At 47.1% G+C, this 23,901-nt stretch overlaps 1 protein-coding gene across 1 annotated transcript in view; it reads left to right on the forward strand.

The window, feature by feature from the left end:
* The window catches only part of LOC147097705 (microtubule-associated serine/threonine-protein kinase 1-like), a 142,015-nt gene that overhangs the window by 80,855 nt on the left and 37,259 nt on the right, over positions 1-23,901 (forward strand). Inside the window, exons 9-16 of the mRNA XM_085971734.1 lie at positions 571-703; positions 1,412-1,479; positions 6,175-6,260; positions 7,689-7,897; positions 10,407-10,545; positions 14,755-14,887; positions 17,042-17,207; positions 18,981-19,082. Of these exons, the coding sequence (XP_085827860.1) occupies positions 571-703; positions 1,412-1,479; positions 6,175-6,260; positions 7,689-7,897; positions 10,407-10,545; positions 14,755-14,887; positions 17,042-17,207; positions 18,981-19,082 (1,036 nt within the window). The remainder of the gene's footprint in view (positions 1-570; positions 704-1,411; positions 1,480-6,174; positions 6,261-7,688; positions 7,898-10,406; positions 10,546-14,754; positions 14,888-17,041; positions 17,208-18,980; positions 19,083-23,901) is intronic.

A 23,901-nucleotide genomic window follows, 5' to 3' on the forward strand; every position in this document is an offset into this window, starting at 1 on the left:
ACAGCGCCACCCGTAGGCCGCTCAGTATTATTTCATAAGTCTTTCTTTCATGAATGACTGATTCGTGTCGGTCTCTTTTTGGGGAAGAATCCTAGGCCGGGACGTTTCCGCGGAGCTGCTCCCTAACTTCGCCGCAAGTGCAACCTGAGCCCCACTTACCCCCCGTAAACATTGGTGGAGCAGGAGCAGCTCCCAGGAAATTCCCGGTCATAGAGCCGTAGAAATTTACGGCACGGAAGGAGGCCATTCGGCCCATCGTGTCCGCGCCGGCCGAAAAAGAGCTATCCCGGCCTAATCCCACTTTCCAGCTCTTGGTCCGTAGCCCTGCAGGTTACGGCACTCCCAAGTGCATATCCAAGTACTTTTTAAATGTGATGAGGGTTTCTGCCTCTACCACCCTTTCAGGCAGTGAGTTCCAGACCCCCACCACCCTCTGGGTGAAAAAAGTTCTCCTCAACTCCCCTCTAAACCTCTAAACCAGGTGACTGACTTTGATGAACTCACTAAGCGAACCGGTGCTGCATTAAATTCACTCAAAGACATCCCTTATTTTCCTCCTCCTTTATCCAGGAGTTTAATCCAGAAGAATTTTACCATCTACTGGAAGCAGCTGAAGACCACGCGAAGGAAGGCCATGGGATTAAAATCGACATTCCACGTTACATCATCAGCCAGCTGGGTCTCACCCGCGACCCTCTGGAGGGTAGGGACACTCGCCTTTCTGATTTTGATCTTGATTGTCTTGTGCAGGTTTAATATCGGCCGTTGAGCAATATTACCAACCTCCAGCACTTCAAAATCAGGAGATAGTTACCGAAATCGCGAGAAAACGGACGACATTTAAATCTCGAATACTAAGCCTCTTTTAAGTCTAAGCATCTTTGATGGAGGGGTTTAGATAAGAGTAGATCGGGAGAAACTGTTCCCACTGGCAGGAGGATCGGTGGGACACGGATTTAAGATAATTGGCAAAAGAACCAGAGGGGGAGATGAGAAATGTTTTTACGCAGTGAGTTGTGATCTGGAACGCGCTGCCTGAAAGGGCGGTGGCAGCAGATTCAACAGTAACTTGCAAAAGGGAATTGGATAAATACTTGAAAAGGAAAAGTTTACAGGGCTGTGGGGAAAGAGCAGGGGGGAGTGGGGCTAATTTTTATTTTATTCGTTTATGGGATGTGGGCATCGCTGGTGAGGTCCAGCATTTATTGCCCATCCCTAATTGCCCCTTGAGAAGGTGGTGGTGAGCCGCCTTCTTGAACCGCTGCAGTCCGTGTGGTGAAGGTGCTCCCACAGTGCTGTTAGGGAGGGAGTTCCAGGATTTTGACCCGGCGATGATGAAGGATCGGCCGATATATTTCCAAGTCAGGATGGTAAAATACTAAGTTACTTGTTGTTGTGTTCTTGAAAGCAGAAATGGCCCACCTGGACACCTACGACAGTGCAAGCCTCAACACCCAAGAGCTGGTCGACTTGATAGACGTGAGTCACTTTGGCCATAGTTATATTTGTATTTCCTCTGCTATATTTGTCTTTAATTGACGCAAAGGCCTCGCCTTCTCCTTCAACTGGGGAGATGGCTGAGATAGAAACATAGAAGATAGGAGCAGGAGTAGGCCATTCGGCCCCTCGAGCCTGCTCCGCCATTCAATGAGATCATGGCTGATCATCCAAATTCAGTACCCTGTCCCTGCCTTCTCCCCATATCCCTTGATCCCTTTAGCCTTAAGATATATATCTAACTCAAGATGTACAAGTCTGCACTGTTACATGTGCTTGGCAGGTAGCCAGATGGTTAATGCCACTCGTCCAGGGCTGAGTGCCTATGTTTGTATGTATGGTCCATCTGCTCTCCTGCTAACCTTACCAAAACTTTACATGTGTAGTCGGTGGACTTGAGTCTCAGGTGACCATGTCCCTCAGGCCCCTCGATTACAGGGCTGTGAGGTGCTTGTCGTAAACTGCAACGCTGTTGAACTGATTGTGGGCAAGGTACATTCATGCACCCCCAGCAACATTTTGCAGTAAGACTCAGGAGGTTAATCGGAATAATTCTTTGGTGCCCCAGTGGGTTAAGCGCACTGGTTTCTTATCCTTGGGACCTAAGTTCAAATCCAACCTGACCTGAGAGGAAGGTCTCTTCTTTGCAATGAACTGGATGAGGCTGTGCCCTGGAACACCTCTGGGGCTATGGTTCCAATTCAGTCTTGGTGGGGGTTAACTGGTCTACCTCTTCCCCCATTTAGTACTGTATGTCTCAAGAAGTCTAATAGGAAATTGACTGTCAGCTTTTACAACCTGGGCATCAAACCATATGGTTGCGATAAAGGTCTCTCTCTCTCTCTGTCTCTGTATCTATCTCTCTCTCTCTCTCTGTATCTATCTCTCTCTCTGTCTCTGTATCTATCTCTCTCTCTCTGTCTCTGTATCTATCTCTCTCTCTGTCTCTGTATCTATCTCTCTCTCTGTCTCTGTATCTCTCTCTCTCTCTATCCCTCTCTCTGTCTCTGTATCTATCTATCTCTCTCTGTCTCTGTATCTATCTCTCTCTCTGTCTCTGTATCTATCTCTCTCTCTCTCTGTATCTATCTCTCTCTCTGTCTCTGTATCTCTCTCTCTCTCTCTCTGTATCTCTCTCTCTCTCTCTCTATATCTCTCTCTCTGTCTCTGTATCTATCTATCTCTCTCTGTCTCTGTATCTCTCTCTCTGTCTCTGTATCTATCTCTCTCTCTCTGTCTCTGTATCTATCTATCTCTCTGTCTCTGTATCTATCTCTCTCTCTGTCTCTGTATCTATCTCTCTCTCTGCCTCTGTATCTCTCTCTCTCTCTGTCTCTGTATCTATCTCTCTCTCTGTCTCTGTATCTATCTCTCTCTCTGTCTCTGTATCTATCTCTCTCTCTCTGTCTCTGTATCTATCTCTCTCTCTGTCTCCCAACAAACGGAGGAAGAGATAGAGAGAAAAACAGATATAAACAGATAGAGAGAGGGACAGAAAGAATGCTCAGTCTAACTCTGCCTGTTTGTTTATTTCCCTCCTTCTCTCTGTGTTTATATCTCTGTTTTCTGTCTCTATTTTTCTCTGTCTCTTCCTCCATTTGTTTCTCTGTCTCTCGCTCTGTATTGCATTCTTTCTCTCTCGCTCACTGACTGTGTCTATCTCTAGCTGCCTCGCTCAGTCTAGCACTCTGCCTGTTTGTTTGTTTGCCTCCTTCCTGCCATCTGTGTGTCAGCCGTGGCTCGGTGGGCAGCACACTCGCCTCTGAGTCAGACGGCTGTGGGTTCAAGTCCCACTCCAGAGACTTGGGCACATAAAGCTAGGCTGATACTCCCAGTGCAGTGCTGAGGGAGTGCTGCACTGTCGGAGGTGCCGTCTTTCAGATGAGATGTTAAACCGAGGCCCTGTCTGCTCTCTCAGGTGGATGTAAAAGATCCCGTGGCACTGTTTCAAAGAAGAGCAGGGGGAGTTCTCCCTGGTGTCCTGGGGCCAATATTTATCCCTCAACCAACGTAACAAAAACAGATTATCTGGTCACTATCACATTGCTGTTTGTGGGAGCTTGCTGTGCGCAAATTGGCTGCCACATTTCCCACATTACAACAGTGACTCCACTTCAAAAAGTACTTCATTGGCTGTAAAGCACTTTGAGAAGTCCGGTGGTCGTTAAAGCGCTATATAAATGCAAGTCTTTCTTTCTTATCTGTGTTTATGTCTCTGTTTCTCTTGCAGTTCCTGTTTGTCTCTCGCGCTGCGATCTTTCCCTCTCTCTTGCTGTCTCTTTGCCTCTCTTTCACCCTGCCTTTCATTTCCTCTCTCACCATAGTGTCTTAGAAGCTCTCCTTTTCACCTCTGCTCCCTGTGTATGTGTGTACCCCAGAGCATTTTGGATGAAAGACTGCTTACGGTCCCAAGTGTTAAACAGTCTCAACTCGCTTCCCAGTCGCAGAGCTGAGAGCAGCCACCTGTTCAGAGTATTGACAAGGATGGCTGATGGTGGAAATGGAAATGTCACACAAATTTAACAGACGTCCTCTTTTAAATTCAGCATAAAGCAACTTGAGTCACTCAGAGGGGAGGTGATGCTGAACCTGACCAGGGATTTCCTGATGCAAAGAGGAAAACTGATCTACTCTTGGGGCTGTCAACCAGTCTTCAGTATAGATTTAAAGTTTAAAAAGTATAATTTAAAAAAAAATGTTTTAGTTCCTGGGATGTGGGCGTCGCTGGCAAGGCCGGCATTTATTGCCCATCCCTAATTGCCCTTGAGAAGGTGGTGGTGAGCCGCCTTCTTGAACCGCTGCAGTCCGTGTGGTGAAGGTGCTCCCACAGTGCTGTTAGGGAGGGAGTTCCAGGATTTTGACCCAGTCACGATGAAGGAACAGCCGATATATTTCCAAGTCGGGATGGTGTGTGACTTGGAGGGGAACTTGGAGCTGGTGGTGTTCCCATGCGCCTGCTGCCCTTGTCCTTCTAGGTGGAAGAGGTCGTGGGTTTGGGAGGTGCTGCCGAAGAAGCCTTGGCGAGTTGCTGAAGTGCATCTTGTAATGCCGGCTGCATATTTTCCCTTTCCATCAGACCCCGAGATTCATAGTTTTAAGATCTTCCGAAACACTACTGCAGTATATGGACAGAGTGGGCTTGGCCGTAACTTACTGCTGAAAATAACCTGGGATTCTACGAGGTTACAGAGCATGCAGCAAATTACAGTCAGAGTGGGGAAAGCTGGTCACACACACTCATTGCACTCCTCCACTCCCAATGTTACACCGAGTTACAGAGTGGGGCTGACTCCATGGGCAGGATTTTCATTGGGCTGTGGAGGCGGGATTGGAGGCGTGTGGGGGGTTAAAATCTCGAAATCGGGGGGCACGAACCCATCCTGCCCCCAACCCGCCTCCATGCCAGTTTCAAAGGAGGCGGATACCCGCCCCGCACTGGGAGCCGCCTCCCCGAGGCGGGAAGGGGATTAGTGCCAATTAACTGCCTGTTAACAGATAGTTAACAGGCAGTTTTTAGCCGAATCCCTATTTTTATTGCTGAAGTGTGGGATTCCCGATGGCTCCAAACCACGCCAAGTTAGCGAGGCGGACCGTCGGGCTGAAGGGCTTGGAGGGTTCGAGATGTCCGGTGTTCAGGTGAGTGATGGGTGCATGAGTGAAGAGGTAAGTGTGTTTGGTGTATGTAAAGTGTTTAAAGAAGTTTTACTTACCTTTACAGCCTTCCTTCCTTCAGGTCTCGGGAGTCCCTCATCTCACCGGCACAGAAAGCAGAATGGCCGCGATCTGTCAAAAGTTGCAGCATTCAGCTTTCTGTTCCGGAGAGATCTCTAAATCAGCCTGAGAGGAAGGAATTAACTTAGAGTACAGATTGTCAGTGTTTGACAGTTTCAAAGAGCTGTCAAATGCTGATATTTCATCTGTCAAAAGTTCTTGACAGATGCAATGTCAATCTGTGACGTCACCTGTTGCCGGGTGGCCCTTAATTGGCCTGCTGAGCCCGCTGAGCGGGCTCAACAAGGTCAATCAAGTGAAAATCGCGTGGGTTGGCTAGAACTCGATGGAGGCGGGACTACAACCCCAAAAGTTGTAGTCCTGCCTCCTACACACCTCCAGAATCAAAATCCAGCCCCAGGCCTTTGTCACCTCCAGACATGACAGTTCCAACGCTCTCCTGGCCAGCCTCTCAACCTCCACTCTCCGTAATCTTTAGCTCATCCAAAACTCTGCTGCCTGTATTCTATCCTGCATCTCGTCCCGCTCGCCCACTGGAGACCCACATCGGCTCCCGGTTAATGCCTCAAATTGAAAGTTCTCCTTCTCGTTTGTAAATCTCTTCGTGACCTTGCTCCAACTCCGCAACTTTCCCATTCCTCTGACTCTGGCCTCTTGGGCCTTCCCCCATCCCTCCCTTCTCCCCGCCCCCCCGCCCCCCTCCACCATTGGTGGCCGTGCCTCCGGCTGTGCCTGGGCTCCTCTACCGCTCCACTTCCCTCTCCTCCTCCCTTAAAAGCCCACCTGTTCCAGCAAGTTTACCCCTCTTAAAACCTCCTCCTTTGGGCTCAGGGTCCAATTCTATTGATTACGCCTCTGAGGAGCACCTTGGGATGTTTTTGCTAGGCATAAACGCCAGTTGTTGTTGAAAACCCCACACTAACCTGCATGTTTGGTTTGTCCCAGGGCCGTGGAACTGCTGGCAAGCCCACCAAAGCACCATCTGAAGAAGACTTTGATACCATTAAACTAATAAGTAATGGGGCGTATGGGTAAGTGGGAACATAGATACTTTATTCATTTGCCATAGAAAGGTGTGGACGTTACTTTATTATAGTTAGCTACTTTGGGAAGATCTTCTAATCATGTAGTACAGGAAACTTTCTGGTATCTGGCACTGACGGGACCGAGCTGGTGCCGCACCATCAAAACTGCCGTAGAAACCAGCGCTAATGTTAAAACATACGGAGCTTTTCAGCTCCGTGTGAATCAACAAACCCTATTGCTTAGCAACAGCTTCAAAACAGTCGGCCGCAGCTTAAAAGCGTCTCTGTAGCTAAGCAACAGCTTCAGCTAGACCTTGCAGAGCCTGACTGGAGAAAAAAAAGCAACAAGAAGTAAAAAAACTTATAGGAAACGGCTCCTGAATTTTGCCGGTAGATAGAGCTTTCCGGACATTTCCGGTTAAACGAAAGTTTCCTGTAAATGAATGATTGTGGAGATTGGGTGATGGGAGTTGGGTTGCCAACTCTGGTTGGACCTATTCCTGGAGGTGTCATCACGTGACCTCTCACCTCCAACCGCCACGCTCGTTCAAACCGCCTTTCTTCCCATCTCTAAACAAAACCGTTCAATGAAGAAAATACCCAATAGTTTCACACCCCTGTAAATTTTCTCCTGGGTGTTGCTCACAGCAGATTACTGGAGTGTTGGCAACCCCTGTGTTGGAGTCTGACTCCCTCAGACAGCTGGGAGGATGGGGCACAGCGGTGTATTAGCATGTTGCTCCTTTACATAGGGGAGCTGGTTTGTCTTTAACAGATGGCACAAAAGTCTTCCCTTTGATGACTTGAGGGTTATAATTTGAATTATGAGTGGATGGAGTCCAGTGTTATCCTTGAAAACAAGAATCAATAATGGATAGAATTGGGAATACGACACACAAGGATTCAATGATCCTTCGCCAAGCTCAAGCTGAGAGACGAATGAGAATTGGTCAACAATCAGCTAAACTTTGTCAGCACCATAGGAACAGGAGGAGGCCACTCAGCCCCTCGAGCAGGTTCTCCCATTCAGTTCGATCAGGGCTGATCTGTACCTCAACCCCATTAACCCACCTCTGTTCCATATCCCTCGATACCCTTACCGAACAGAAAGCTATCGATCTCAGCCTTGACAATTTCAATTGTCCCCCCCGGCATCCACAGCCTTTTGGGGTGGCCAGTTCCAAATCTCCACCACCCATTGTGTGGAAAAAGTGCTTCCTGGTTTCACTCCTAAGTGGACGAATAGGGGTCACCCTGCGTTGAGCCAGACCAGTTCTTTGGCTGATCTGAGTGGACAAGGCACAGGGCCCCTGGCGGGGAAAGAGTTGTGGCACTTTGGTTGTAACAATCCTTTAAATAGAGACAAAAAGTAAAACGATTCGGCTCACAACAGAAAGTGTTCTTTTCAATGGATGGGTCCTTGCTTTGTTCCAGCGCTGTTTACTTGGTGAGGCACAGAGAGGCCAGGCAGCGATTTGCCATGAAGAAGATAAACAAGCAGAACCTGATTCTCCGAAACCAGATTCAGCAGGCGTTTGTGGAGCGAGACATCCTCACCTTCGCAGAGAATCCGTTTGTTGTCAGCATGTTCTGCTCCTTTGAGACTAGGCGGCATCTCTGCATGGTAATGGAGTACGTCGAAGGTGAGCTATTAGGCTGATAACCCACCAGCCCGCCCCTAATCTTTGGAATCACAGCTCTGAAGGGGAAGTTGCGTGCGGGAGGACCAACCCTGAACTACATTTCTAACGCTTGTGAGATTAATAAATGGATGACAACGTTCCACGGGAGTGGGTGAGAGTGAGGACATTACGCATAAGGAAGCCCGCAATCACTTTAAGAGACACTTGGCTGCTGGGGTGCGGGAGGGGGGCAGTAGGCTTCTCTGGGTGTATGAGCTCGGATAGGCTGAATGGCCCGCCCTGATCTTTGGATCTTGTGAATAATGGGGCCACGCATGGAGTGCCTTCCACGTCCAACGCTGGCCACTTGCATTGTGTGTTGAGTTGGAAATGGCTCACCATCCCATCTACCCATCGACAGGCAGAAATCACACACATACAATGTACTAATGGTCATCAGTCCCGAGACGGTGTCAGCAAACGGTGATGTCCTTCGTTCTGCCTGTTGCCTTCAGTGAAACATAAGCCTACTCCTGTGTCGGCAGTATTTCGAAGAAGAGCAGGAGAGTTCTTCCCAGTGTCCCGATGCCAATATTTATCCCTCACCCAACAGCACTAAAACAGATGATCTGGTCATTATCACATTGCTGTTTGTGGGAGCTTGCTGTGCACAAATTGGCTGCTGCGTTTCCCACATTACAACAGTGACTACACTTCAAAAAGTACTTCATTGGCTGTAAAGCAATTTGGAACGTCCAGAGGCTGTATCAATGTCTTTTCTTCCTTTTATCTTTGAGCCAGTTACATTTTAGAATGTAAACGAATTGTGTAATCAATACTGTTTCAGTTCAGTGCATGTTTCCCAGGATTAAGTTGTGTTAACAATCTAGAAAGGCTTACATTTCCAGAACCTGCCACACACAGGAAGACTGAAGACTGAGGGGCCGATTTTAACCCCTACTCGCTCAGCACAAACCTGGCGGGTGGGCGGGCGGGCAGTTAAAATCGCCCCTGGCTCTTACCCGTCCGAAAGCCGCCATGATCGCAATCATGATCTACAATTTTAACCTGCTCTCCTGAGCAGGCAGCAAGGACGCACGCCAGGAGCCAACGGGGTCCTTCTTTACATATGCATGTCGTGGCCCGATGATGCAATTGAGACCCGACTGTAATTTTAACTCAGGCTTGAACAGGGAACCCACCTACAGTTAAAATCGGGTCCCAAAGTGATCGATAGCTGCCACATACCAAAAAAAATACTTATCGATTGGTTTAGTGACCAGTTTCCATGACTTGTTAACACCATGTTACAGTGTCAGCCGTGGCTCAGTGGGCAGCACCCTCGCCTGAGTCAGAAGGTTGTGGGTTCAAGTCCCCACTCCAGAGACTTGAGCACAAAAATCTAGGCTGACACTCCAGTGCAATACTGAGGGAGCGCTGCACTGTCGGAGGTGCCATCTTTCAGATGAGACGTTAAACCGAGGCCCCGTCTGTCCTCTCAGTTGGACGTAAACAATCCCATGGCACTATTTCATGGAAGAGCAGGGGGAGTTCTCCCCGGTGTCCTGGGGCCAGTATTTATCCCTCCATCAATATCACTAAAAACAGATGATCTGGTCATTGTCACATTGCTGTTTGCAGGAGCTTGCTGAGCGCAAATTGGCTGCCGTGTTTCCCACATTACAACAGTGACTACACTTCAAAAAAAAAGTACAGGAAACTTTCTGGTATCCGGCACGGACGGGACCGACGTGGTGCCGGTTCATCAACAATTCCGGATAACCGAACGCTATAGTAAAAGATACGGAGCTCAGAGCTCCGTATAAAGCAACAAACCCTGCAACAGCTTCAGAACAATGGGCACAAGTTGCAAGCGTCTCTGTAGCTTAGCAACAGCTTCAGCTACACCCTTGCACAGCAACAAATGGAGTAAAAAAAGTAACTAAAAGTAAAAAAAAGTTACCTGAACCGACTCCTGAATTTTGCCGGTGGATAGAGCGTTAGGGGCTGGTTAATCGAAAGTTTCCTGTACTTCATTTGCTCGAAATAGTGCCGTGGGATCTTTTGCGTCCACCTGAGAGAGCACGTCCCTTGAATGAATAAAAAAAAAATGAGATTCTCCCTTAGCCTTCTGCACTCGAGGGAATACAAGCCCAGTCTATGCAACCTGTCACAGAAACAGAAGAATCACAGAAACCCCACAGTGCAGATAGAAGCCATTTCGGCCCATCGAGCCTGCACCGACACATATCCCACCCTATCCCCGTAACCCCACGTATTTAATCCCCCCTAACACTAAGGGTCAATTTATCATAGCCAATCAACCTAACCCGCACATCTTTGGACTGTGGGAGGAAACCGGAGCACCCGGAGGAAACCCACGCAAACACGGGGAGAATGTGCAAACTCCACACAGACAGTCACCCGAGGCCGGATTCGAACCCGGGTCCCTGGCGCTGTGAGGCAACAGTGCTAACTACTATGCCACCGTGCCAAAAATTGAACCCTGTTGTCATATCACTTTTTGCAGGGGGCGACTGTGCGACGTTGCTGAAGAACATTGGGGCCTTACCGGTGGACCTGGCTCAGATGTATTTTGCAGAAACCGTCCTGGCGTTGGAATATCTGCACAATTATGGCATCGTCCATCGAGACCTAAAGCCAGACAAGTAAGTTAGAGTCGGCCTTCCCCGTCACAGTGAAGCTCACTTTCAGACTAACGTTATCCAGCTATGGATGGGCCAAGTAGTTAACGGAAAATATTCCGTTTGTGCGAAGGGGGCCATCACCGGCCTGGTCCATACCGCTTTCCAATGTGTTGTCCAGATCTTTGTAAAATGGAAAGCCAACACGAACGGGCTGAAATCGGGCTGTACAATGTTACTAACAACAAGGTTAACTCGAAAAGCAAAATACTGCAGATGCTGGAAATCTGAAACAAAAACAGGAAATGCTGGAAACGCTCAGCGGGTCAGGCAGCATCCGTGGAGAGAGAAACAGAGTTAACGTTTCAGGTCTGTGACCTTTCGTCAGAGCTGGAAAAGGTTGGAGATGTAATGGGTTTTTAAGCAGGGGCAGGGAAAGGGGGGAGGGGAGGAAAGAACAAAAGGGAAGGTCTGTGATAGGGTGGAAGGCAGGAGAGATTAAATGACAAAAGGGAAGATGGTGCGAGGCGAACGGGGACAAGAAATGAAACAATAGATGGGTCTAGAGGAGGTGTAAATGGCGATGGCAGAATCACTGCCAACAGCTGCTGTCTGAAAGAATGGGAGGGGTAGTTCGTTGAGCAGGGAAATTTTATACAAACTTGTTAGCGTTTGTTACTAATGACACACAGTGCAATTTCTCCCCACACAATCTGGTCTTTTAAACACGCCTCCATTTTTTTCCCACTTACTTCTGTGCTTTAAGATGTGAAGCCATCAGTTACTGAGGTTTTCATGGTTCACAGCTTGCTCCAAGCCAGCTGTTAGATCTAACGGAGGCTGGGCTTGCTCAAGAACGATTTTCAGTTCACTTCTGCCAGCCACAAAGCATTTAGACTGTGATCTGATTTCACTCCCTCCCCACCCCCATCATTTCGGATGAGACGCTAAAACCGAGGCCCCCGTCTGCTCTCTCGGGTGGATGTAAAAGATCCCACGGCCAATATTTCGAAGAAGAGCAGGGGGAGTTCTCCCCGGTGTCCTGGCCAATATTTATCCCTCAAACAACATCACAAAAAACAGATTGTCTGGTCATTGTCACATTATTATTTGTGGGACCACCTACGTAAATGCAGTTTGTTCTTCCTCTATTCCAGTTATTTTAATTATATCAACGCCATTAGCCCAGATATTAGCAGATAAGCATTTAACACATTCTCAACACAGTCCTCTATCCACTATTGTGATGCAGTGTCTATTTTAACTGGTTTAATACCTCCATTTAAATCGTGGACAGAGGAGTGTTATATGAACACTTTTCATCTCAACTATAATGTTTAAATATTTAAGCAAAGCACAGACATGAGTAGGGAAAAATCAGCCAGATATTAATGCATGTTCTTTGTAACAGGTTTTTCTCAATGAGGCACTGACGGTAACAGTGTGGAGTGCTTCTCAAATCAAACAGTCATTGTCTTAGATTAAATCCTCCAACCAGCACACTGAATGTCAGGGTCTTTTGTCATCACTCATAGAACAAACAGGCATCAAGAACATCGCACAATTATACGACATGAGGAAAAACTCTTTTACGCAGCGAGTGGTTAGGATCTGGAATGCCCTGCCTGAGAGGGTGGTGGAGGCAGATTCAATCGTGGCTTTCAAAAGGGAGCTGGATAAGCACCTGAAGGAAAATGTTTTGCAGGCTACGGGGAAAGGGCGGGGGAGCGGGGACTAGCTGAAGTGCTCTTGCAGAGAGCCGGCACGGGCTCGACGGGCCGAATGGCCTCCTTCTGTGCTGTAACCATTCTATAATTCTAAACGGTTGAGATCTGATTAAGGCATTAAGGGGGAAAAATTCAGTATCGCCCCATTTGGGGCGCCATTATTGGCCGTGCGCAAAGTTTAGCGCCTGGCACTAATTATCGCCTCCGACAGCAAACTTGGCTTTTATCGCCCCTGGAGGTGATTGGAGCGCTAAATCAGGCACTTCACACCTGTCTTAAGGTGCAAAGGCCGAGGAGCGAGGCGCTACCTCAGAGCGCTGGCGAAGCAAGGAAGGGCAAATCAAAATAAACCTGCAAAGTGCTGCTCAGTACCCAAAACTCCTTCACACAGCGTTGAATCTCTCCAGAAGTCTCTCTCTCTCTCTCTCTCTGACTGCGTGGTGCAAAAATGTCACCCACAAAGAAAGGTAGGAAGCGGTCGCCTTTAAATAGCGCTCCCCCAGTCCCTTTCTGACTGCAAAACGCTCCCCTCAACCTGTCATTGCTAGCGGCAGGCGGTAAGGCAGGGGGCGCCACTCAATATCCGGTCCGGGGCGCTACCGGGGCGTTGCGCACTCGACTGATGTCACGATCTGCCAGCGCAGGAGATCGTGGCGGTAGTGTTTAGCACTGCCGCAAAATGTCTAGTTAATTTCGCGAGCGGCGCAAACATCGCCGCGCCCGGGCGTTAGTTGCTTTGCGCCCCATTAGCGCCCTCTTAAGGCGCTAACGGGAGGCGCAAACAGCTGAATTTTTCCTCCTAATGGTTTACCAAGAAATAGCGATGATTTAAGGATTATCACACAGAACATGCAGCACAGAAACAGGCGATCAGTTTGTATATGGTGGCATTCAGTCGGAGCAGAAAGAGAAGGAAAGACTGAACAAAGGCAGACATTCCACCAAAGTAATGCGGTTTCTCCAACAGGCCGCTGCCTGTGGCGGTGTCTGACTGTATTGAGTGGATTAAGCAGCAGTGATCCTCTGGGGCGTTGGTGAGACAAGTGAAACCAATCACAGACCTCCTTCCATTTCAGGGAACCACGGCCGATCTGGTGCCGGATTTCCGACATTTAGTCTGAGGCAGAATCTGAATTTTCATCCCAAGTGTGTCAGTGATAATTACAAAGGGAGACAATCGGAGGATATTTTACACTTTGACACAGCAAGAGTAAAAACGGCCCACTGGAATTCCATGTGAAGATAGTATGATTGGGAAGGAGCTTAATCCCTCAGAATTCTTTGCAGTGAATGGGAAATATGTAGTCCTGGAATTCTATGCCGGAAGTGAATAGGAAGTTGTTTTGGCTCATTTGGATTCCAGATAATGGAAGTAAAACATACTCACTTGAGATCCTTGAATTCCTGCAAGGGGAGTAAATGGGAAGGGGCTCAGTTCGTTGGACTTTTATACCTTGATTATGCATGTGTTTGGAACTGACTGCTGTATGGAAACAGGCCACAACCCCACAGGGTTTTCCTGGAGTCTCCAGGAATTAACTATTAATCTCCAGGACACGGCCGCGAGCAACTCGGGAGAAAGTCACCGCAGCATTAAAAGAAATGGTGCGTCTTTCTCATTTTCCTTTTGAACGCTTTTGTTTATTGGTTGTAAAAAAAAATTGTGGGGGGGTGGGGGGAGAGAGAAAGGCAGATTGATGGGGCGGGGAGGTTAGAGGTCATGTGATCAAACCTCCAGGAATATGACCAACCGGCCTGAGCCATAGGCCCGTTGAGTAGCCGCAGGACCCAAAGGTCCATCGGTACTTTTATGGTAGAGGAAGAGACGAAAGGAACTCGCCTGGACTCGACATCGAGTTCAACAATTTCAGACCATAACCTCTGCCCCTATCTTTTTTTTCCCATTTTTTTTCTCTCTCTCACACGTCAGCTGTCTTTCATTCAGCCATCGCCATTTACAATTCATCAAGAGCCATCTTTTGTCTCTTAACTTGTTCCATTACCATCTCCTTTCGCCTCGCACCATCATCCCTTTTGTCTTTTAATCTCTCCTGCCTTCCATCGTATGACAGACCTTCCATTTTGTTCTTTCCTCCCCTCCCCCCTCTCCCTGCCCCCGCACTTGCTTAAAAACCTGTTACATCTCCAACTTTTTCCAGTTCTGACAAAGGGTCATCGACCCGAAACGTTAACTCTGTTTCTCTCTCCACGGATGCTGCCTGACCTGCTGAGTGTTCCCAGCATTTTCTGTTTTTATTTCAGATTTCCAGCATCCACAGTATTTTGCTTTTGTATAGGAAACACGCCTGTCGGCCTCGCGAGAGCCGTGACCTTTTCGTATTCCTAAAATTCCTTATGAAACTGCCAACCTGCTCAACTCCTGACCGGGCCACGAGCAGCCACCGGCAGACCTGCAGTCAGTCTAATTGTTGGATTCTCTCTCTCTCCCTCTATTTTGTTAAGAATCGTGTTCTGCTAAATCACTTTGTTGCTTCTTGCCTTACAGTCTCTTGATAACCTCGATGGGTCACATTAAGCTAACAGACTTCGGGCTCTCTAAAATCGGCCTCATGAGTCTCACCACGAACCTGTACGAGGGTCACATTGAAAAGGATGCCAGGGAATTCCTGGATAAACAGGTCGGAACATTAAATGCTTGTTTTTTAAAAATTCCTTTGCCTGAATCAAGAGGAGGGATCTTAGTGTTGCAGAATGAAAGATATTTTCTACTTCGAGCACGCTCAGCTCTAAGTACAATAGCATGGCCACATGCAAAGTAGAACTCCTCTCGTCTGCACCAACACCTTCTTTCATTAATCTTAACTTCAGAACAGCGTATCTGTATAAAATCTTCCGGTTCTTACAAGGCCTATCCCTCTTGAGCCCTCTGAAGGGGATCATAGTTTAGTGTGAGTTGGTCCCAAACTTTGGGAGGCTTTGCGATCGGAAATGGGATGTGATTGTGCAAATCCGTTTTGAACAAGGGCCTCCGCAGCCGTCAGTGAAAGAGGAGCAGATTCGAACCAAATCCGAGCAGTGAAAAGACAGTGGCCCACTCCAGAGACTTGAGCACAAAATCTAGGCCGACACTCCCAGTGCAGTGCTGAGGGAGTGCCGCCCTGTTGGAGGTGAGGTCCTTTGAATGAGACGTTAAACCGAGGCCCCGTCTGCTCTCTCAGGTGGATGTAAAAGACCCCACGGCCACTATTTCGAAGAAGAGCAGGGGAGTTCTCCCTGGTGTCCTGGCCAATATTTATCCCTCAATCAACATCACTAAAACAGATTATCTGGTCATTATCACATTGCTGTTTGTGGGAGCTTGCTGTGTGCAAATTGGCTGCTGCGTTTCCCACATTACAACAGTGACTCCACTTCAAAAAGTATTTCATTGGCTGTAAAGAGCTTTGGGACGTCCTGAGGTCGTGAAAGGCGCTATAGAAATGCAAGTTCTTTCTTTCTTTAAACCACTGTACCACTCAGTCCTCCCCTCCCTCCCTGGTCACATTTTCTAACTAAAGCTGTCTCTCAGACCCAGTGATGAAATGATCCAGTGAATAGATGCAGCAGGTCCATTTTTCCGACATTTTTAGCAGTGATAAGTCCATGACCAAGACGTTCACTTTGTTGGCACCCATCGTAATTATCTAACAGCTACTTATCACCGCGAATCCCCCCATCAATCTGGAGTTGGCCTCAGGAGCAATCAGCAGCATTACTATCTCAGCCCTAAGCGCTGGAATTCCCTGCCTAAACCTGTCTGCCTCGCTACCTCCTTTAAGACGCTCCTTTAAACCTGCCTCCTTGACCAAGCTTTTGGTCACCTGCCCTAATTTATCCTTATGTGGATCGATCAAATTTGTTATCTTAAAATACTCCAATGCAGCGCCTTGAGACATTTTACTATGTTAAAGGCACTGTATAAATACAAATTGTTGTTGTTCTATCTTTCTTAGGTCCATAGTAGATGACCTCACACTTCCCCACACTGAGCTCCATCTGCTCACAGCTAATACTGCTTAGAAGCACTGGGAATTAATGTTTATTGAGCAAACAATAAGCCTGGAGTTAAACCTTCAATTGTATTGTTTGTCCATCTATAATAATAATAATACTTTATTGTCATTGTACAACGAAATGTGATCTTGCAAGCTCCCATGAGTCTAGTACAAATAACATTAAACGTAAATAGCACCGTCCTGGGAGAAGCAAAGCCACTGCGTCTGTGCGCGCCGCCATTCCATTTCCACTATTCCTCCTGTCTGACAATCTTCAGCCCACCGCCTGGGCCTGCTCACCAGCCACCCCTCCTGGGGCTCCTTCCGTGACCTTTTCACCAACCACCCCTCCTCGGGGCTCCTTCTGTGACCTTCTGCACCTGGTCTTCCCTGATGGTCACCCCTCCAGGTACTAACCAGGACCTGGCTCTGCTTAGTTTCCAAACCTTGCCAGTGACCCTGTCCCTAGTCCCAGGAACAGGGTAGTTACAACCAGTTGCATTTTTAATGTAGAGAAACGTCCCAAGATGCTTCATAGTGATGTGAGAAAATTGGACACCGAGCCAAAGAAGGAGGGATTGGGGGTGGGGGGGAGGAGGGTAACCAAACCCTTGGCCAAAGAAATAAGGATGGTCTTAAAGGAGGACTGCGAGGTCGAGAGGCAGAGGGGTTTAGGGAAGGAATTCCACAGAGTGGGACTTGGGACCAATTACAAGGGTGAGGCAAGGGTCGGTGGGATGCAGAAGAAGTGCAAAGTAGCCGACTGCAAGACATTCTAACATTGACTGTGTGTTGCAGGTGTGTGGAACTCCTGAGTACATTGCCCCCGAGGTAATCCTGCGGCAGGGATACGGGAAGCCGGTCGACTGGTGGGCAATGGGCATTATACTGTATGAATTCTTGGTGGGGTGCGTTCCCTTCTTTGGTGACACCCCCGAGGAGCTGTTTGGTCAAGTCATCAGCGGTAGGTTTTGGAATCCCAGTCAGGTGCTGTGAACCCCACTCGATGTTTGTGTCCGTGGCTACACTCTACGTTCTAGGGCAGGGATGTTCAAACTGTGGTCCTGGGCAACACGTGGCCAATGAGCCCTGGTTATCTGGCTCTTAAAGTCCAGGCAACTCGATTCTAATTGTGCTTATTCCTCATTTGGAGTGTCTTATTTGAATTTTGTGGGCCGGGAGGTTTAGATAGGACTGTTCTTAGCATTGTTGCCTCAATGATGGATAAATCCCAATTCAGAACACCAAAATTTCTTAATGTCCGGGGCTTGAGGTGTGTGCAAATTAAAAGGACCATGGATTTAAATTTTATAATTGGCCCCTGAAGCACTATATATGTAAGTGGCCCAGGAAGGCAAAAATATTTGTACACTCCTGCTCTAAGGTGAAGAAATAAAATGCCTGTCCATAAATTAGTTAAATATTCTTGACGCAACTATCCAGGTTCTGGTTATTTTAAAGTTTTAAATAGGAGCCATCAGGCCTTGCCGGTAATTAGGACAAAGCAGCCTGCTTGATTGGCGCCCCATCCACCACCTTAAACATTCACTCCCTCCACCACCGGCGCACCGTGGCTGCAGTGTGTACCATCTACAAGATGCACTGCAGCAACTCGCCAAGGCTTCTTCAGCAGCACCTTCCAAACCCGCGACCTCTACCACCTAGAAGGACAAGGGCAGTAGGCGCGTGGGAACACCACCACGTCCAAGTTCCCCTCCAAGCCACACACCATCCTGACTTGAAAATATATCGGCCGTTCCTTCATCGTCGCTGGGTCAAAATCCTGGAACTCCCTCCCTAACAGCACTGTGGGAGCACCTTCACCACACGGACTGCAGCGGTTCAAGAAGGCGGCTCACCACCACCTTCTCGAGGGCAACTAGGGATGGGCAATAAATGCTGGGCCTTGCCAGCGACGCCCAGATTCCAGGAACAGATTTCAAAAAGGCCCTGCCAGTAATTAGGCCCTGTCATTACCTCCAATAGCAGATTAGAATTTCAATCAGCAGATGAGATTGAGTCCCACTCTTGCCTCATATTCATACCCGGGCTGGTTAATTTGTTAACTCTTCACTCAGAGGGTTGTAAATATTTGGAATTCTCTACCCCAGAGGGCTGTAGAGGCTCAGTTGTTGAGTGTATTCAAGACAGAGATCGATAGATTTTTGGATATTAAGGGAACCAAGGGATAGTGCAGGAAGGTGGAGTTGAGGTCGAAGATCAGCCATGATCTTATTGAATGGCGGAGCAGGCTCGAGGGGCCGAATGGCCGACTCCTGCTCCTATTTCTTATGTTCTTATAATCTGACTTGGTCATCTGAGGAGAAATGACCAGAGAGAAAGCAGCACCTCCCTCGTCATCTAAGCAGCCTCCTGGTGGAGTGCCATTGATGTGGATATCTATGAACTGGACTGTCTTACACTTCCGGCTAAGGAGAGTAGCATGGGTGTGAGTGGGACAGGATGAGTTGGAGAATTCCCCCTTCCAGCTTCACAAGAGGTCCTCTTGTGCTATAATAAGTAATTGGTTAATTGTTACATCCTTCACATCAATTTGCATTAAACATGCATTAAAAGGACAATGGGAAGTAGAGGGCCAGCATTTTATTTGATCGAAAGGCTGCATGTGGGATTTGCATCAACAAAGCTTTAATTAAAAACTGATAATGAAGGGCCATTAGCGACAAACCCCCTATGTTTCCAGCTCCTTTCTCTGAAAGTTGTGTTTTGTTTCCAGATGACATCATGTGGCCTGATGGTGAAGAGGCCCTCCCAGCGGATGCTCAACACCTCATTTCCAGTCTCCTGCAGAACAACCCATTGGACAGGCTGGGGACAGGTAGGCAACCCCACCCCGGGTAGGGACCGTTGTATCGGGCGGGACCTTTCCTCGCTCCCATTGTTCTTCTGCCTTCAGGTATGCCGTCACCCTCAGAATTTGAGGTTGGAAATGACAACTGGCGCTATTCTCGTACAGGCGCTTAACGCAGCCATTCCAAATTGTTCCCTGCATTATTTTAATCTAAGTAAGATCTTGCATTTCTACAGCGCCTTTCACGACCTCAGGACATTCCAAAGCGCTTTACAGCCAATGAAGTACTTTTTGAAGTGTTGTCACTGTTGTAATGTAGGAAGGATTTTACCCCAATGTAGATTGAAACGTTAGTGCATTTAACAGTTTTTAAAGCGATGGGGGTGACACTGTTGATTCGCCACTGGGACACGAGCTCCCTGACCTCACATGGATAATAACACTGACAATTCAACACATTTTAAAACGTAATTTAAAATCCCTTTTATCCTATAGTGAAGGCAAGGACATAAACCTAAACTTCTGTCCAATTAGGCATCAATTATCCGCGAGTGTTGACACGTTAGTAAAATGTCTGTCCTATTATATTCTGTTCATAACTTTAAAAAAAAAATTTTGGAAATTGTGTTCAACAAGGAAGAGGCTGCCTGTGCCAAGAGATGAAACACAGTCTCATTCTATACAATGCTAATATACCAGACTCCTCCCATTCTATACAATGCTAATATACCAGACTCCTCCCATTCTATACAATGCTAATATACCAGACTCCTCCCATTCTATACAATGCTAATATACCAGACTCCTCCCATTCTATACAATGCTAATATACCGGCATCCTCCCATTCTATACAATGCTAATATACCAGACTCCTCCCATTCTATACAATGCTAATATACCAGACTCCTCCCATTCTATACAATGCTAATATACCAGACTCCTCCCATTCTATACAATGCTAATATACCAGACTCCTCCCATTCTATACAATGCTAATATACCAGACTCCTCCCATTCTATACAATGCTAATATACCGGCATCCTCCCATTCTATACAATGCTAATATACCAGACTCCTCCCATTCTATACAATGCTAATATACCAGCATCCTCCCATTCTATACAATGCTAATATACCAGACTCTGTCCATTCTATACAATGCTAATATACTGGCATCCTCCCACTCTATACAATGCTAATATACCAGACTCCTCTCATTCTATACAATACTAATATACCAGACTCCTCCCATTCTATACAATGCTAATATACTGGCATCCTCCCATTCTATACAATGCTAATATACCAGACTCCTCCCATTCTATACAATACTAATATACCAGACTCCTCCCATTCTATACAATGCTAATATACCAGACTCCTCCCATTCTATACAATACTTATATACCAGACTCCTCCCATTCTATACAATGCTAATATACCGGCATCCTCCCATTCTATACAATGCTAATATACCAGACTCCTCCCATTCTATACACTGCTAATATACCGGACTCCTCCCATTCTATACACTGCTAATATACCGGACTCCTCCCATTCTATACAATGCTAATATACCAGACTCCTCCCATTCTATACACTGCTAATATACCGGACTCCTCCCATTCTATACACTGCTAATATACCGGACTCCTCCCATTCTATACAATGCTAATATACCGGACTCCTCCCATTCTATACAATGCTAATATACCAGACTTCTCCCATTCTATATAGTGCTAATATATCAGACTCCGTCCATTCTATACAATGCTAATATACCAGACTCCGTCCATTCTATACAATGCTAATATACCAGACTCCTCCCATTCTATACAATGCTAATATACCAGACTCCTCCCATTCTATACAATGCTAATATATCAGACTCCTCCCATTCTATACAATGCTACTGTGCTGTACCCTTCCCATTTACTCCCATGTACCAGAGTCCTTCCAATTTTCTCCCATTATGTACAATACCAATGTACCAGTCCCTTTTCAATTCACTCATTTTATATACAATGTTGATGTACCGTACCCTTCCCATTCATTCCTTCTGCGTGCAATGCCAGTGTCTCCAATTCCTTCCAATTCAGCCCCATTGTATAAATGCCAATGTACCAAAGTACTTGCCACCCATTCCATTTGCATACAACATCAATGGGCCAAACTACGACTCATTCACTCCCATTCCGTACAACCACAATGCACAGAATCTCTTCCATTCACTGTGGTGTGTGCTGGGCCAATGTGTCAAACCCTTCCATTCGCTCCCGTTGCAGGCAGTTTCCGCTCGCTGTTCACTTTCACTTCACACAATTCCTGATCCAAGCATATAGCATATTTGATAATTGCCGGCTTTGTAACGCTCATCACATTAAATCAGGTCCATCCACTGCCAAATTTTGTAGACGGACTCAGCACAATTTTTGAAACCTAATCACTTTTGTTGCAACATAGATTTTGTTAAGTGCGCCCTGTTCCGGCATCAATTGCTGCGATATCATTAAATAGGCCGAGGCACACAGAAGTTCAAATTGGCAATTTTTATGTTAATGGCAATTGAGAGGGAAGCATCGAACAGGTCAGTGTTTCAGCAAAATTAGTGGCACATTTATCTGGCAGTCACAATTATCTCAAAGAGCTAAAAGCTGCTGAATGTTTGATGTTTGATGGAGAAATGCTACACTGCACTCCGGGGAGTGGGGGGATAGTGCCCTCCTTTTGAAGTTGTTAGTGACCTCCTATCGACAAAGTGAATTGAAAAACCATTTATGTTGGTGACCTCAATAAACAAGTGACAGTTCCCTCTCAAGTATAAAGCTAAAGGCCTGATTACAAGACCGTTTCCACACATAGATTCCATACATTTCATAGAATCGTAGAAATTTACGGCACCGAAGGAGGCTGTGTGGCCCATCGTGTCCATGCCGGCCGACAGAGCTATCCCAGCCTAACCCCACTTTCCAGCTCTTGGTCCGTAGCCCTGGAGGTTACGGCTCTCCAAGTGCATACCCAAGTACAGGAAACTTTGTGCTATCCGGAGGTGAGCTATCCGGCAAACTGGAGCCACCGGCAGAAATCAGGTGCCGTTTTTTATTCTTCTTGTTTGTTTTCTTTGCTTTTTTTTCCACAGTCAAGCAGTGCAAGGTCTGTAGCTATAGCAACAGCTTTAGCTACAGACCCTTGCAGCCACACACGAGTGTTTAGAAGATGTTGCTAAGCAACAGTGATTGTTGTCAGATACGGAGATAAGAATCTCCGTTTCTTTCAACATTAACTCTGGAGTGTAGGGCACTTCTTAGGCAACGGCAGCAGCTCGGTCCCGTCAGTGCCGGATAGCACAAAGTTTCCTGTACTTTTTAAATGTGATGAGGGTCTCTGCCTCTACCACCCTTTCAGGCAGTGAGTTCAACACCCCTCACCGCCCTCTGGGTGAAAAAACTTCTCCCCAACTCCCCTCTAAACCTCCGACCAATTACTTTAAATCAATGCCCCCTCGGTTATTGACCTCTCTGCTAAGGGAAATGTATAGAAAGTACTGTAGGTTATAGGGCTGATTGTCTAAATCAGTCGAGAGTACGGATTCATAAACTCGGCCCTAATAGCCCCAGCTTAGTGCATGCATGTAAACTGAGAACTGTGGTGTATGTGCCTTTAAGAGCAATTGTGGTGTATGTGCCTTTAAGAGCCCCAGGTGTGCGTAATGCCGGTAATTGCCACTTGGGCTATATAAGCCTGTGTATTGTGTATATCCTTTAGAACCCCCCCCAGACTTGCTTAGTAAATACCTATGAACCAACTCCTGTCTTCAGTGTCTTTATCTACACACGGACACTACAGTGGCGACGAAGTGGAAACGGACTTACCTGCAATTCGGCAGCACCTCAAGGACATCGATTCCTCCAGCGTCCAGAAGACTCAAGGAAGTAATAGAAACTGTGGCTTCACCAGCTGGCCAAGCTGGTGGCAGGTACTGCGCTAATCCTTCCTGGGCGTCAGGCTGGGGCTCCAGCGGCGGGCTCTACAGCTGAGACAGGCAGCGAAATCGGAGGCAAGCAATAACGGACTGGGAGGGTGCACTCGGGAGACGGCCGGTGCGGCAAGCAGGTCAGCGTTTAGACCTCCGTCGGGAACGAGTCTCCAACAGTGAATAAACGGAAATGACAGTAAAACAGCGTTGTTATCGGTAGCAGCGGCGGGAAAGTGCAGGAAGCGCCATATCGTTGATACAGAAAAAAAAAAGCGCGGGAAGCGCCATATCTTTTTTTTGAAATGCCTAAGTCTGGCAATATTGATGCTTTTGATAACGAAACAGAGCCTAACTTTGGCACTATTGATGTTTTTGATAAGATAGAGGATTGGACCACATATGTAGAAAGAGTGGAGGTGTTTTGCACCGCAAATGGAATAGAAGATGAAAAAAAAGCTTCAGTGCTTCTGGATCTAATGGGCGCAGAAACATACAAGCTGTTACGCAACTTAATCACTCCAGCCGAACCGATGGACAAGAATTTTGAGGAGATTGTTGATACCCTACACTGCCAATTCGAGGCAGGACTGGCAGATTCTCTGCAAGACAAATTCATCTGCGATCCCCTAAGTGTAGAAACACAAAAAAAGGTATCTTCTGGAAAAGATTTAACACTGGACAAGGCTTTCAGTGCAATAGGAGCAGCAAAGATACAGCAAAGGCCACAGGACTTCGGCACCCATGAAATGACACGGGGTTTTGAGAGATGTTATCGCTGCGGCAGATCCAACCATGACCAGAGGGATTGCTGGTTCAAAGAAAAAGCATGCAGGCGATGCGGAAAGATGGGACACATTCCACGTGTATG

The sequence above is a fragment of the Somniosus microcephalus genome, chromosome 31 (assembly GCF_052327205.1).
Source record: "Somniosus microcephalus isolate GS21.2 chromosome 31, FLI_Smic_1.0, whole genome shotgun sequence".
NCBI lineage: Eukaryota > Metazoa > Chordata > Chondrichthyes > Squaliformes > Somniosidae > Somniosus > Somniosus microcephalus.